At 57.4% G+C, this 14128-nt stretch overlaps 1 protein-coding gene across 3 annotated transcripts; it reads left to right on the top strand.

Annotated features, from left to right (window-relative positions):
- Positions 1–697: 697 nt before the first annotated feature.
- On the top strand, positions 698–10724 carry DLL1 (delta like canonical Notch ligand 1). 3 transcript variants are annotated; one of them, XM_027080835.1, is made up of 11 exons: positions 698–1804; positions 2429–2842; positions 3031–3327; positions 4052–4601; positions 6407–6467; positions 6984–7114; positions 7236–7405; positions 7521–7737; positions 8864–9659; positions 9849–9966; positions 10064–10724. In XM_027080835.1, exons 2-11 carry the CDS (start codon positions 2789–2791, stop codon positions 10067–10069), a joined length of 2400 nt encoding a protein of 799 aa, XP_026936636.1. In that variant the 5' UTR covers positions 698–1804; positions 2429–2788; the 3' UTR covers positions 10070–10724. The 3 variants fall into 3 exon arrangements, with proteins under 3 accessions (XP_026936636.1, XP_026936628.1, XP_026936647.1); XM_027080846.1 differs by lacking the exon at positions 698–1804 and having other exon boundaries at positions 1864–2842; positions 4052–4112; positions 4344–4601; positions 10064–10716; XM_027080827.1 differs by lacking the exon at positions 698–1804 and having other exon boundaries at positions 1862–2842.
- Positions 10725–14128: the final 3404 nt, after the last annotated feature.

A 14128-nucleotide genomic window follows, 5' to 3' on the forward strand; every position in this document is an offset into this window, starting at 1 on the left:
CTCTCTCCCCACCACTGTCTCTCTCTCTCTCTCTCTCTCTCTCTCACACACACACACACACACACACACACACACACACACCAGCTTCCATGCAGTAGGGAGCAGAGTTCTCAGAAATTAGCTTTCAGAGGAAACATGGATGTAGTGAAAAAAGGATGCTGACACTAGGTGGCAAGATTAAATTAGGATTCGCACTGGCCCAGCCCTGTGGTGATGCAGCGAGTCCTCGAAAAGTCCACAGAGGGCGGCCACGCTGGGACTGCCACCGTCCTGGGGGCACAGGAGGTTTTGAAGTCTCCATTTGTTGTGAACCAAACCGTAGGGGGTTCTGGTGGGGTCCAAGCCTGCCTTTCTCACCTCAGCCTTAAACATTACATGCACATTACTTTCGATTAATTCTTTGCTTCTCTGGCATCAGTGGAAAACCTACAATCTGTCCTGAAGGTATTTGGGAGCCTGTTGCCTAACAGCTGGAGGGATGGCCATGAATGACTTCAACTGATTACTTTGGTATTTGAGAATTTTCCCTCTTCCCGTGCATTACATGGTACACTGTGATCTCAACATCTGCCTCAATGAAAGTCACACTTTGCCAGGACAGTGGGGGTGGGAGAGAGACCTCGAAGTGCGCCCAGCAAGAAGCTGGATGCCGGAGTAGGAGTCCAGGCCCCACCTTAACTCTGCATTGCGCCCGCAACCATGAGAGCAATTTAGATAGCTCATTGTGTGATAACGTGTGTTCTCGGCCCTCCCAATAAACTCATTTCCCTTAAAAAAAAATGAAAACAAAAGTTCTAGTGTCTGATGGACGTGTAAACCCTAATAAGGTGATGGTTGTGCGAAGGTTGCGGGTTGAGTCGGCCAGGCTAGAGGGTCTTTAGAACATGTGCCGGACATTGTTGCAGAGGCCGCGGCGCGCGCGGAGGGGAGCTCTTTCTCTCCGCATTGTGCGGGGAGCAGGTGCGGTCTGCATTACCATACAGCTGAGCGCACAAAGAGCCACTGATTCAGCCTCGCACAATAACAGACTGCCTTAATGACAGCCACGCGAACGACACACACCAAACTCACTTTTTACCAAGCAGAGGGAGGCCGAGGGGGGAAGACACAGGAGAAAGGGGCCGGAGACCCAGGAAAGGTGTCGGAGGCCGAGAATAGCGCCCGGAAGGGTGCGTGTGTGTTTTTGGGGCGGAGGGGGGGCGGTGGTTTAAGGCGTCAGGATCCCGGGCGCTAGCCGGACCCCGCCCCCCAGCGGCCGCCGACCAGCGCGGGGACACCCCGAGCTCGCGGCAATAGGGTCCCCGGGGGCGCCGCGCTCGCCCCTGTGTTCCCAGACGCAGAGTCGCCGTCCTTGCCCGGAGACGTCTGGGTGTCAGACCTTCCCAAACTTCCCGAAACTGCCGCTGCCCTCTCGCCACCCTCTGCCCGCCGCTCAAGCCTGCCCCCTCCCTCTCGTGCCCGGTCCCCCGCCCCGGAGACTCCTCCTTAGGAAGAGGCTGCCCGGGAGAAGGGGCGGCCCACCGGGAACTGGGCCTCCGACTTCGCCCCCGCCGCCAGACCCCGGCCGCGGCGCGCAACAGGGACGAAGGCGGGCGCCGCGGCGACCGGAGAGTTCCCGAGGCCGGACGCGGCCTCACCCGCCGGGTGGCTCACGGCAGGGCAGGGGCGCAGCGCCATCCCCGCGGGTCCCGGGGCCTCTGCGAGCCTGTGGCCGGGAGGGCAGCGCCGAGGAGCCCGGGCGGCGGCACCAGCCTCGGGCGCAGAGGGGATTCTTGCGGTGAACGTTTTACAGGAATGTAAATGAGTGCGTTTCGTGCGGTGGGGGGCTGGGGGCGGGGGCAGGGGAGGGCCGGGGGCGGGGAGGGTGGGGGCGGGGAGGAGGGTTGCACATTTTACAGCTCACTGACCATTTGGCGATCCATTGAGAGGAGGGTTTGGAAAAGTGGCTCCTTTGTGACAGCTCTCGCCAGATTGGGGGGCTGCTCATTTGCATCTCATTAGCCATGCGGGCGGCCGGCGGGATATAAGGCGGCGGCGCGGGGCGAGCCCGAGCCCTTGCGCGCCCGCGGAGCCCCGGCCGGCGCCGCACCAGACGCACAGCCTGGCGCGCAGCCTCCGCCGGGACCCGGTCCGGGACCCCGGGTGTTGACCTGGATGGCACTGGCTGGGTCCCTGGGAAAAACTCGGGTCCAGGGCGCTCCCCGGACCGCGGCCGCCGAGTGAGCTGGCCGGGCCGCGCCCGCGGGCGCTCCGCCGGCGCCGGATTACCGCCTCGCGCGTGGGATTTCCAGACCCCGGCTCGCTAATCGGACTCGCGGGGAGCCCTGCAGCTCGTCGGGAATTGGGCTGAATATCTGGACGCTTTCTCTCCTCTCTTTTTTTTCTTTCTTTCTTTCCTCCTTTTTTTTTTTTTTTTTTTTTTGCGAAGAATCTTGAGACAAAACCAGGAAGCAGACGACCCCTACCTACTCGTGGATTGGAAGAAAGAGGGGAAAACCGAAAGTTGCCGCGCCAGAAGCAATCTCTCCGGGGAGCCTTTTTTTTTTTTTCCCCCTCGTGCATCCCCGGAGCCGCAGTCGCCTCCGCAGGGAGGATCTAAGGAAACTCGGCCTCGGAAAGAGCCGGAGACGGACCCTTGAGGAAAGAAGTCCGGATAATCCCAGCCCGAGGCAAAGCGGCGGCGCTTTCCTGCCCGCGCTCCTGGAGACACCTTCCTCCCCGAGCATTCCCTGGCGATTTCAGAAGAGAAGGGGGACGCGAGGAGAGCGAGCGCGGCCGGCGGTGCACCATGGGCCGGCGGTGCGCCCTGGCCCTCGCCGTGCTCTCGGCCCTGCTGTGCCAGGTAAGTTGCCAGGCGGGGTCCTAAGGGCCGCGCCGTCAGGTAGGCTGTCAGCGGGGCTCTCCGGCTCCCTGTGGCGTCAGGTGGGGGGGGACCCGGGGCGCGGGCCGCGCGGGGGGCAGGGCCCGGGGCAGGACGCGGCCGGGCGGGCTCCCCGCGCCTGGAGCCCCACGCCCTAGCCTCGCCCGCAGGTCTGGAGCTCCGGGGTGTTCGAGCTGAAGCTGCAGGAGTTCGTCAACAAGAAGGGGCTGCTGGGGAACCGCAACTGCTGCCGCGGGGGCGCGGGGCCGCCGCCGTGCGCCTGCAGGACTTTCTTCCGCGTGTGCCTCAAGCACTACCAGGCCAGCGTTTCCCCCGAGCCTCCCTGCACCTACGGCAGCACCGTCACGCCGGTGCTGGGCGTCGACTCCTTCAGCCTCCCGGACGGCGCGGGCGCGGACACCGCCTTCAGCAACCCCATCCGCTTCCCCTTTGGCTTCACCTGGCCGGTGAGCGCCGCACCTGCGGGCGCGGGGCGGGCGGGGCGGGCGGCAGGTGGGCAGGGAGGCGGCCGCCAGCCCTGCTCCGGGGCGCGGCGGGGGCGCGCGGCTGGGCCTGGGCAGGTGGGCGCCGCGGTCCGCGGGGGCCTGGGGCATTGACTCCACGCCCGGGTGATCTGCAGGCGGCGGCGGCGGCGGCGGCGGAGGGGAGTGTGGGAGGTGACAGCCGGGATAGAGTGAGGCAGAGAGGCTGAGGACCCGGGACATTTCCGTATCCGGTCTCTGCGCCTAGCCCCCAAGTTGAACGGGCCCCTTCACTTGGGAAAGTTCTAGTTCCCCAGCTCGTGGACTGGCTAGTTGTTCTGTCGCCCTCGCAGCCTGACAGCCCCCAGGCCCTCTGCTTGGCGCCTTCCCCAGGAGACTGCAGACAAGCCCCTCCAGCCCCGCCTGCTGCGCGCAATCGTTTTTCCTTTTCTTTTTCTTCTTCTTCTTTTTTTTTTTTTACTGCGATATCCTGTATTAACAGGCTGAAAAAACACGTCAGGAAACCACTCTTTAAAAAGTTCTTCCATTTCCTTAAGGAAAGTGAAATCAGACAAGAGATGTACAGAGACCCCCCCCCCCCCCCCACGACACATTGCACACAGACCTGCGACGACTTGGTCGTCCCGAAAGCTTTGATTCTTTTTTAAACATTTCTGGTTTATCTTCTGTCTCCTCCCCCTTCCTCCAGGGAACCTTCTCTCTGATCATTGAAGCTCTCCACTCTGATTCTCCTGATGACCTCGCAACAGGTAAAAACAAACCAAAACGCTCCCAAACTGTGCAAACTGCGTCTCCAGTTATTATGTATTTGAGTTCAGATCTCCCCAGAAACAAACGTCTGCATCTTTCATTCTGCAAGTTACTCCGGAAGGTTGAGGAGAAGAGCCTTCAGCCTCCTTGCCCAGCATCCTTTCCACCTCCCTCACTCCCCGAGCCTCTGGGTTCCCAGTCAGAACCAACAGAGCATCCTCTTCCTGCAGAGAACCCGGAAAGGCTCATCAGCCGCCTGGCCACGCAGAGGCACCTGACGGTGGGCGAGGAGTGGTCCCAGGACCTGCACAGCAGCGGTCGCACAGACCTCAAGTACTCCTACCGATTCGTGTGTGACGAACACTACTACGGGGAAGGCTGCTCCGTCTTCTGCCGCCCCCGCGACGACGCCTTCGGCCACTTCACCTGCGGGGAGCGAGGGGAAAAAGTCTGCAACCCTGGCTGGAAAGGCCAGTACTGCACTGAGCGTGAGTCCCTGCGGGAGGCCGCCGCTCCCTCAGTTTACCCCTCCCCAGGCCTGCTCCCCCACCCCCACCCCCGGCAGTGGGGACATATTCTCCGAGCTGCTGGCATCTTGGGGTTTTAGCCCCGGAGAGATGTTCTGGTGGGGAAACCGGGGCCAGGGAACCAGAGAGATTTGCTGAGACCCCACAGTTAGCCAGTGGCAGGTTGGGGTCAACTTAGACGTTTCAACTTCCGCTATGGGAAGCTGCCTTTCTTAATCAGGGAGGATTTTGGACACAGGGCCAGGGGTCAGGAAGTAAGCCTGAGGGAAGGGAGGGAGGAAGGAAGGGAGGAACAGAGAGGAGGCTGTGTGCAGGGCGTGCTTTTACCAAAGGAGTTCTCTTTGCCCAGACAGCTTCTCATTGAAAAGTGCTTCATTTTCTCTCCGGAGTTGGTGTGCTTGGCCCGTTTAAAAACACTCCACTGTTCACGACACTTTCACTCGCGGGGTCTATGGACGTGGGTGGGTGTGTTTCGAGGCCTGGGCCTGCCAGCCCTGCTTGTCCTGCTTGCGGGATGCTCACGTAGTACCCTGCCTGGGAGGGGGGACATACCTTTACAGAAGTGACTTAGGCCCTGCCTGCCGTAGTTCTGTATTCTCCAGGCAGGCAGGGTAGCTGCACAGGTGCAGGGGGCATAGGAGGGTTGTGAGGACCGGCTGGCTCCTGGGCCTGGTTCAGCTGGACCCCACTTGCCTCACTGCCACCTCGCACTCTAGGTGTCAGGTGGGGTGGGTCCTAGGGCTTCCCCAGAAACCCCAGGGAACCTTGCTTCCGCCCCCGAGCCTGGGAACCTTCTCTGGCAGGACAGAACCTCTCGCCGGGAGACGCAGCTTCTCAGTTTGGATTTGCGCGTACCTGCAGTGTCATTGTCGCTCAGCCCGCACAGCTTTCCACAGCTCCTCTGAGCTCGCCTTGGCCTGAGCTGGCTCTGTTGTCTTAAAAACTTGTGGAGCGGCTTGTTAATGAGTTTCATAACCAGGAGAAGGGAGCCAGCTGAAACCTCAGCCTCCAGCCTCCCCACCCCCTCCGGGACCTCTGGCCGGCCTGCCGCCTCCCTCCTGGCTACCCTCCCTCTCCCTCACCGTGGGGTTGCCATAAACTTAAACTTTTTTTCTTCTTATTCAAACACTGGAGTCTGTCCCCGCCCCCAGCTCGCGCGTGCCATCGATTAGATCTCTCCGGGGATAGGCGGCTGGGACGCACGCCTGTTCTCATTGGTGGAAAGGGTGCACGTGTGTGTGTGTGTGTGTATGTGTGTGTGTGTGTGTGTGTGTGTGTGTGTGTGTGTGGTGTACACGCTGGGGTGTGTGTGAGGGGTGGGGGCATGGGGGGCGAGGGGGAGGCCGGTATTGTTGCACTGGGGCAGCTGCTGGGAGAGAACAGACAATAGAGCAGCTGTCTTGCCCTGGTACTCTGCATACCAGCTGTCCACCCTTATCTACACACACACTTTCTGGGTATTAAGAGGTGGAGCTTTGTGCATAGAATTGGGAAGTGGGGGAGGAGGAGGGGGAAGGACTTCTGACCCTCTCTTAGAAGAAAAGGGGCCGGGTGTGTGGGGGGGCTTCCGCGCTCTTTTGTCCTGGAGCCGCTGTGTTAAGAAGAATGCTCCTCCTGGGCTGAGTAAAGTCCGCGGTGGTTACCGGGCAGGACGGTCGATGCCCGGGGCTCGGCGAGGCTCTGTGGCGGAGCTGGGCACGGTCTGTAGCCCTGTTGTGCTGGGGGCCACTCTGGTGGGCTTGACGCTGTGCCTTTTCTTCTCGCAGCCATCTGCTTGCCGGGGTGCGATGAGCAACATGGGTTTTGCGACAAGCCAGGGGAATGCAAGTAAGTTTGCAAGAGCTGCTTTTTTCTTTTTCTTGTTGTCCTTTTACACCTAGTGTATTAGTAAAGCATCTCTAGATGCGCTTTTGAAAACCGCAGGTAAGATTAGCTGGTTGGAGGGAGCTGTTTTTCTGTGTTTCTACTAAATAAACACATGGACGGGCATAGGGTCAAGGGCTGTCATCCATCTAAACTCCTCAGTGGTGTGGAACTTACAGATGGAGATTTAAAAAGAATTGGCACAGAAGAAGAGAGAGTTTAGTTGGTTCTCAAACTTCGCAGCACATTAGAATTACCTAGAGATGCTGCCCCGGTTGGCCCTTGGACCCAGAGTCAGACCCTCTGACGTGGGACGAAGGCATCCACGTGGTTTAAAGCTCCTGAGGACGGTCCAGTGTCCTGCCTCATTTGAGAACCAGCGGTGTTGATGCTGTTGGAAGACAGTCTCTCGTGATTGGGAAAGGTGTTGCTAGGAAGCCGGTAGCGTCAGCGTCCACTGACTCTGTCCTCTCCTCCAAGGTGCAGAGTGGGCTGGCAGGGCCGGTACTGTGACCAGTGCATTCGGTACCCCGGCTGTCTCCACGGCACCTGCCAGCAGCCCTGGCAATGCAACTGCCAGGAAGGCTGGGGGGGCCTTTTCTGCAACCAGGGTAAGCCTCCTGTCCCCCGCCAGGCAGCCTGGCTTCCCGGGCTCTGTCTCAGGGAAGTACGGTCTCCCGAATTTAACCCTGGGCCTCCCTTCTCCTCCTCTTCCCGTCTCCACCCTCACAGACCTGAACTACTGCACACACCACAAGCCCTGCAAGAATGGGGCCACCTGCACCAACACGGGCCAGGGAAGCTACACTTGCTCTTGCCGGCCTGGGTACACGGGGGCCAACTGCGAGACGGAGGTGGATGAGTGCAGTGCCAGCCCCTGCAGGAATGGAGGGAGCTGCACGGTGAGTCTGGCCACCGTGGGCTCTCCTGCCGAACCGGGAACCCTGGTTTGAGACAGACCGTGTGGGTCCCTCGGAACGATGTAGGAAAGCTTTCTTCATCTTCTCCATTACTCAGGACCTCGAGAACAGCTACTCCTGCACCTGCCCGCCTGGCTTCTACGGCAGGATCTGCGAGCTGAGTGCCATGGTGTGTGCCGACGGCCCCTGCTTCAACGGGGGACGGTGCTCGGACAACCCCAAGGGAGGGTACACCTGCCGCTGCCCTGGGGGCTTCTCTGGCTTTAACTGTGAGAAGAAAATGGATTCCTGCAGTTCCTCACCCTGTTCCAATGGTAAGGGGGCCGCCTGACCCATCCGAGACGTTGTCCAGTGGTCCACACTGGTGAGAACGCGTCAGAAGCGCAGAGTTTAGTTTCAGGCTGAGTTCATCACTTTGTGAGTTGCCTTGCGTTTCAGAAGCCCTTCCGTCTGAACAGTGAGAAACTGTTCATAGAAATCTCATCCCTGAGTCTGGAAGCACCCAGGGAGCTAGGAAGGCAGGCAGGGGCGTTCCTTGTCCGCAGGGCCCGGCGCAGGTGGAGACGCAATGACCTGCGCGCCGTCCTGCGGTGCCTCGGGTGCCCGAGACTCCGAACATCAGCGGGTCAGCCCCAGCGCTAGCCCAGCCACTGCGCTTTTGGAGGGAAGCCCAGCTCTGCTCTGTCACCAAGCAGAGCCGTCCGCTGCGAGGATGTATGGTCTCCACGAGTGGGGGGGGCGCCCTAAGCAAACTCACAGAGGGGGAAGCTGGGCCCCAGGCAGGCTGGACCATTCTGGAAGCTTCTGGAGCTTCTGCGTGGGGTGTGATAATCGATGGAGAGGAATCAGCTCGCTTTGCTCTCCATGTTCTGTACAGAAGGTGTGGCGTCCTGGGGTCAGGCTCTCTCTCCTGTTGGTTTCCAGCCGCTGAACCAATAGAGCAGTGGGTGCTTCATGTCTAGAGAGGAAGAATAGGGAGGTTTAGCAGGCTTGGCTCTGGAAAGACAAAGACCAAACCCCAGCCTCCTCCCTCCCTTCCTTTCTTCGTTTCTCTTTCTTTCTGTTTCAAGTCTTACTTGTCACTAACTGTGTAACTGTGGGCAAGCACGTCATCCTCTTTAAGCCTTGGTTTCCTCATCTGTAAACTGGGTCCTTTGTTGGCTTGCTGTGAAGGCGAATGCAGCACTGTAGGCAAAGCGTTTTGCACGGTGCATGTCAGGAGGTATTAGCCTGTATTTTTTAGGTGATTTATGGAGCTTGACCAGAAACCCCACCCCGGCCCTCGCCGTGGGCCTGTGTTTGATGTATGTTGTCTTAAGCGGTGGCCTCTGTCCGGTCTGCCCCTGTGTCTCTGCTTTGGTGTGTGACGCAGCGGCCGGGGCAGCACGTGCTTCAGGGCATTTTCTGGGTGACAAGCCGCTGCCCTTGTCCGTGTCCCAGGTGCGCAGTGCGTAGACCTTGGCGATGCTTACGTGTGCCGCTGCCCAGCCGGCTTCTCTGGGAGGCACTGTGACGACAGCGTGGACGACTGTGCCTCTTCGCCGTGTGCCAACGGCGGCACGTGCCGGGACGGCGTGAATGAGTATTCCTGCACCTGCCCCCCCGGGTACACGGGCACAAACTGCAGTGCCCCCGTCAGCAGGTGTGAGCACGCACCCTGCCACAACGGGGCCACCTGCCACGAGCGGGCCCTCCGCTACCTGTGCGAGTGCGCCCGGGGCTACGGGGGCCCCAACTGCCAGTTCCTGCTTCCCGAGCTGCCCCCGGGCCCCGTGGTGGTGGACCTCACCGAGAAATACGTGGAGGGCCAAGCCGGCGCGTTCCCCTGGGTGGCCGTCGGCGCGGGCGCGGTCCTCGTCCTCACGCTGCTGCTGGGCTGCGCTGCCGCCGTGGTCTGCGTTCGGCTGAGGCTGCAGAAGCGCCGGCCCCCCGCCGACCCCTGCCCGGGGGAGGCGGAGACCATGAATAACCTGGCCAACCGCCGGCGGGAGAAGGACATCTCTGTCAGCGTCATCGGGGCCACGCAGATCAAGAACACCAACAAGAAGGTGGACCTGCACACGGAGCCCGGCACCGAGAAGAACAGCCTCAAGGCTTGCGACCCCGCCGTGGGCTATAACCTGCTGCAGGACCTCAAGGGTGCCGCTGCCAGCGGGGAGCCCCACAGCAAACGTGATGCCAAGAGCCAGCCCCAGGGCTCTGCGGGGGAGGAGAAGAGTGCCCCGACCCTCAGGGGGTGCGTGCTACGGGCCAGAGGGGACAGGCGGGAAGGCCAGCAGCGGGGAGGGTGCCCGACCCTCGCGGGGTGCCTCGGGCCAGGCCGGGCAGGGGGACCAGCTGGCTGTGTTCCTCCAAGCACTGGTCATTGTACTGTTCAAAAATGTTTTCACGTGTTGACTATGGATGTCTTTCATTTCCCTTCTAGTGGAGAAGCAGCTGAAAGAAAAAGGCCGGACTCTGTGTACTCCACTTCGAAAGACACAAAGTACCAGTCGGTGTACGTCATATCCGAGGAGAAGGACGAGTGCGTCATCGCAACTGAGGTCAGCGCACGGCTGCCCGACCCACCCTCAGCCCGGCCGGGTCGGAACCGGGCCTATGACTTGTGCTAACCTCCCCTCTGTCTCTTGGCCCCCCTAGGTGTAAAGTGGAGGTGATGTGGCGAATTCCCGTTTCTCTTAGAATAAGTGAACTTCCAAGGATATCTGCCCCGACGATGCTGCTGAGAGGAGCGGAGGTGCTCGTGACTGCTGCTGGGAAGCCAGGTCCTCTTCCTGCCGAGGGGGCGGCCGGCAGGCGTTCCAGGCGCCTGTCGCACTGCCTTTTAGGACGTTTCCATTGCACTATGGACAGTTGCTTTTAAAGAATATATATTTAAATGAATGGACTTGATCACTACGTGAGAAGCTCGCACTGCTTGGAGTGTGTCTGTTGGATTCTATGAGCCAGTCTCTTCTTGAATTAGAATCACAAACACTGCCTTTATTGTCCTTTTTGATACTAAAATGTGTTTTTTCTAGGTGGAAAAAAATGTGCGTTATTTTTTGGATTTGTAAAAATATTTTTCATGATATCTGTAAAGCTTGAGTATTTTGTGATGTTCATTTTTATAATTTAAATTTTTGGTAAATATGTACAAAGGCACTTCGGGTCTATGTGATTATATTTTTTTGTATATAAATGTATTTATGGAATATTGTGCAAATGTTATTTGAGGTTTTTTTTTTTACTGTTTTGTTAATGAAGAAATTCCTTTTTAAAATATTTTTCCAAAATAAATATTATGAACGACATCCAGAGGTGTACCTACTCACCCCGCGTCAGAGCAGACTTTCACTCATACTCGTCCGAAGCCGTGAGGACAGAAACGGCCTCTGCTTTTCTGTTTCCCAGGTCTTTGCATAGTTTCATTGGATTGATGAAAAGCAACTTTCCTCGCTCCTCTGCCCACCTCAGAGAACCCTCCAAGGTCACTGTCAGGAGAAGGAAGGGGCGGGTGCGGTGCTGCTGGTCGCTTGATTCCCTGAGCATCCCCTGAACTGCACGGAAACCTGAGGGCTCTTCATGTCCGGTCAGTGCTGAGAAGCCTCGGAGCTGGCCACCTTCCATCGGAGCCTTATTTTTATCGGGACTGGAACAAAGCCTCATTTTGGATTAAATACCCACAGAGCACTTTAATGTCGTCATGACAAAGGCTTTCGGTCCTCGAGTAATACTTATTCATTGATTTGTGGGTTTATCTCTAGCTAATTGAAAAGAGTTAGTTGCCTCCTAATTCAACCACGGTTGCCATGGGACAGACAACAGCAATGATAAAAACACTCTTCTTGGGTGGTTACTACCTCCATGTGAATTATCTCATTAATCCTCCGAGATAGTAGCTTCCTTACTCCCATTTTATAGCTGAGGAGACTGAGGCTTGGGGAGGTGAAGGTACTTGCTCGGGGTTGGTAAGTGGCAAAGTCAGCATTCAAGTCTGGGCAGTCTGGCTCCAGACCCTGGTTTGATCATTATCTGTCAGAACTCAGCTTCTTATTGAGAACGACAGGGATTTAACAGACCGCATCACTGGTGCCATTCAGTGGTCAGCTCTCGAGGACAAGTTAGTGTTGGGGAAAAGTGCTTTACTCCCGGGGTCAGAGGGGAACAGGCAGAGGGCTTAACTAATGAGAGGGAAGAGGTTGCCTTTGTCTCAGTGACTGTGATGAATTTATTCCATCGGTCGTTATTGTACAGTCAGAAATTCTGGACTCTTCCTGCGGAGGAAACACAAAGCGTGTTGTGTGTTAACCAGTCCTGATGCCCATCCTCGTGTGTGTAAAGGATGGAGAAGCACGTGCAGTGGACTGGAGACCAAGATAACAACATTGGGGCCAGACGGCACCCAGGAGCCACCCGGCTGGGGCTTCTGCCTCTGAAACACAACCCCATCCATTCCCCACCCCTCTGGCTTGTTATTTTGGAATAACTGCTCACGGGCAGAAACTCCAGTGGAGAGATTGCATCCACGGAAAGAAGTCAGCGTCAGGGCCAAGTGCGGCTGAGGGAGATTTAGGCTTCTGTCCCCTGCTGACTTTAAGGGTTAGCAGCATATTCTAGAATAACTGAGGGGGTCACCAGGTTTCTTTCAAGAGGCTACAGGATCTGGTGAAAGAGTGGGGTGAACTCAATCCCGTTTACGCTTGTTAACCTGGAGTCATCCATAGCTCCCTCTCACTTTCAGCAGTGACCTGACTCGGATAACAAATGGCTTATCTAGTTTCAAGATTATGGAATATTCTGGGATTCTCGCAAAGCCCATTCTATGAAAGGACCTCAATGCACTTAAAGATAATGTCACTTTCATCTTTCCCAGCCTTCTAGTAAAATCAGGGAAGAAATTCATCTTTCATCTAGGTAAGCAAGTAACACGGCAAACTGAGACCGAAAGGTACAGCTTTGGAATTGCCAGCCAGTTGAAAATTGGTGCACGTGGTTCCCTGGGTCCCTCCTGAGACTTACGTTTTAATGGGACATTGAACCAGATGGTCCCTCAGCTTTCAGGGTTTACGTCATTTGCAGGGGGAAGTTCAGGTACATTGACCAAAACATCCACATGAACACGTGGGTATTTACAGACAAGTGTCCACGATTCACTGCCCAAGCTACGCCGGCATGACTAGCCTTGCTAGGAACCAGGCAGGAAGGAGCATCTGTGACAAGAACAAGGAGGTGAAAAGGCAGGTCCCTTCAGCAGGGGTGAAGCTGGCGCTGGACCTGTGCTCCCAAGTTCTGAGGAGCACGGAGCGTGGGTGACGCCTGCCTGAGGGCCCGGCCTGCAGCCTCAGGCCTGCAGCCCACGCTCCAGGGACCGCCTTCCGGGACTTTGGTGAGACAGAAAGGAAGGTGGGGCGCACATACTTTTCCTTAGGCCTTTTTCCTTTAACTTTTCATAGGGACGTAATTTTGGACTTCCAGAAATTCTGCAAAGAGTTCTCGTTATGACGAGGGCTGTCACGCCCGTCCTCCTTCCATCCTGACTGGTTGGCCCTCTGCAGTCAGGACGAGCGGTCCTTTTTTGTCCACAGCAGTGTAGATGTTCCTCAGTGGCTCACAGTCTGCTGCTGCCCCAGGGTGGGCGGTCCCCACCCTCCCGGGTGTGTCTTACCTTCAGGCTCACAAGCCCTCCTGGCCCAGCTCTGGAACTGGCCCCTCTCAGTAACCCTGCTTCCATCAGTGGAGGAGGGAGACAACCGTGTTTTTCATCTTGTGCCTTTGTGAGCCTGACAGCAGCCGGCAGTTACCGAGACGTAAATTGTGAGACCCGGGTGCCCCCCAAGCAGGCCCTTGAGCGAGCGTGACTCGGGTGCACACGCTGCGTCGTTGAGTAGACGGCCAGCAACACAGTGGAGGAAGTATTTTTGCCAAGAAAACTGAACTTGAATCTGGTCAGACGCCTTGATCCCGTTGCAGGAGTCCAGGGCGCTGAGGACACAGTCTGGACACCAGTAGGATCTGCTTGGCCGAGTCCAGGGCAGAAGGAGAGGGATGAGGGGACCCGCAGATTAGAAGCGACTTAGTCAGAAAACAGTTTAAAAATTCATGAGCTGACTGGAGAGACATAAAGCCCGACTGGATGTTTAATGGTGTTAAGCAGTACTTGTACATTTTTTAGATGTGAGAGGTTATTACTGTTAAGTCGAACACAAAAAGAGTACTTAGGTTTTAGAGAAAAATTCTGAAATATTATGGATGAAACAATATTATGTCTGGGATTTGCTTAAAGGTAACGAGACGGGGTGCTGGCAGCGGGCGGGGTGCAGGTGAAACGCGAGGGCTGCTGGCGGCCAGTCGCGGGGCTGGCTGTGGGTGGGGCTGGCTGCACCCTTCTCGCCCCTTGTGTGTGTGTTGGAAACTTGCCATAACTAAAGGCATTAAGATGACTTACACAGTGAGTGCACGCACCCAGGTGACACAGTCACTGGTGCGCGTGTAACGCTGTGTCTCGTAGATGTGCGAGCACAGTGGGTTTTAGGGAGGTTCCCGGTCTTTGCACGTTCAGATGAGGAATCTTGCGAGACCAAACCAAGGCCATCCTACGGCTCGAGACGCAGCGGGGTTTGCTCAGGGCTGTGGTGCCAGGTCCTGGCCCTGCCCCCTGGCTGGGCTCAGTGACTGTCAACTCCGCTGAAACATGATGGTCTTTCCTGAGCAGCTTTGCAAGGA

The sequence above is a fragment of the Aethalodelphis obliquidens genome, unplaced genomic scaffold (assembly GCF_003676395.1).
Source record: "Aethalodelphis obliquidens isolate GAN/ISIS:26980383/991018 unplaced genomic scaffold, ASM367639v1 scaffold3, whole genome shotgun sequence".
Taxonomy (NCBI): domain Eukaryota; kingdom Metazoa; phylum Chordata; class Mammalia; order Artiodactyla; family Delphinidae; genus Aethalodelphis; species Aethalodelphis obliquidens.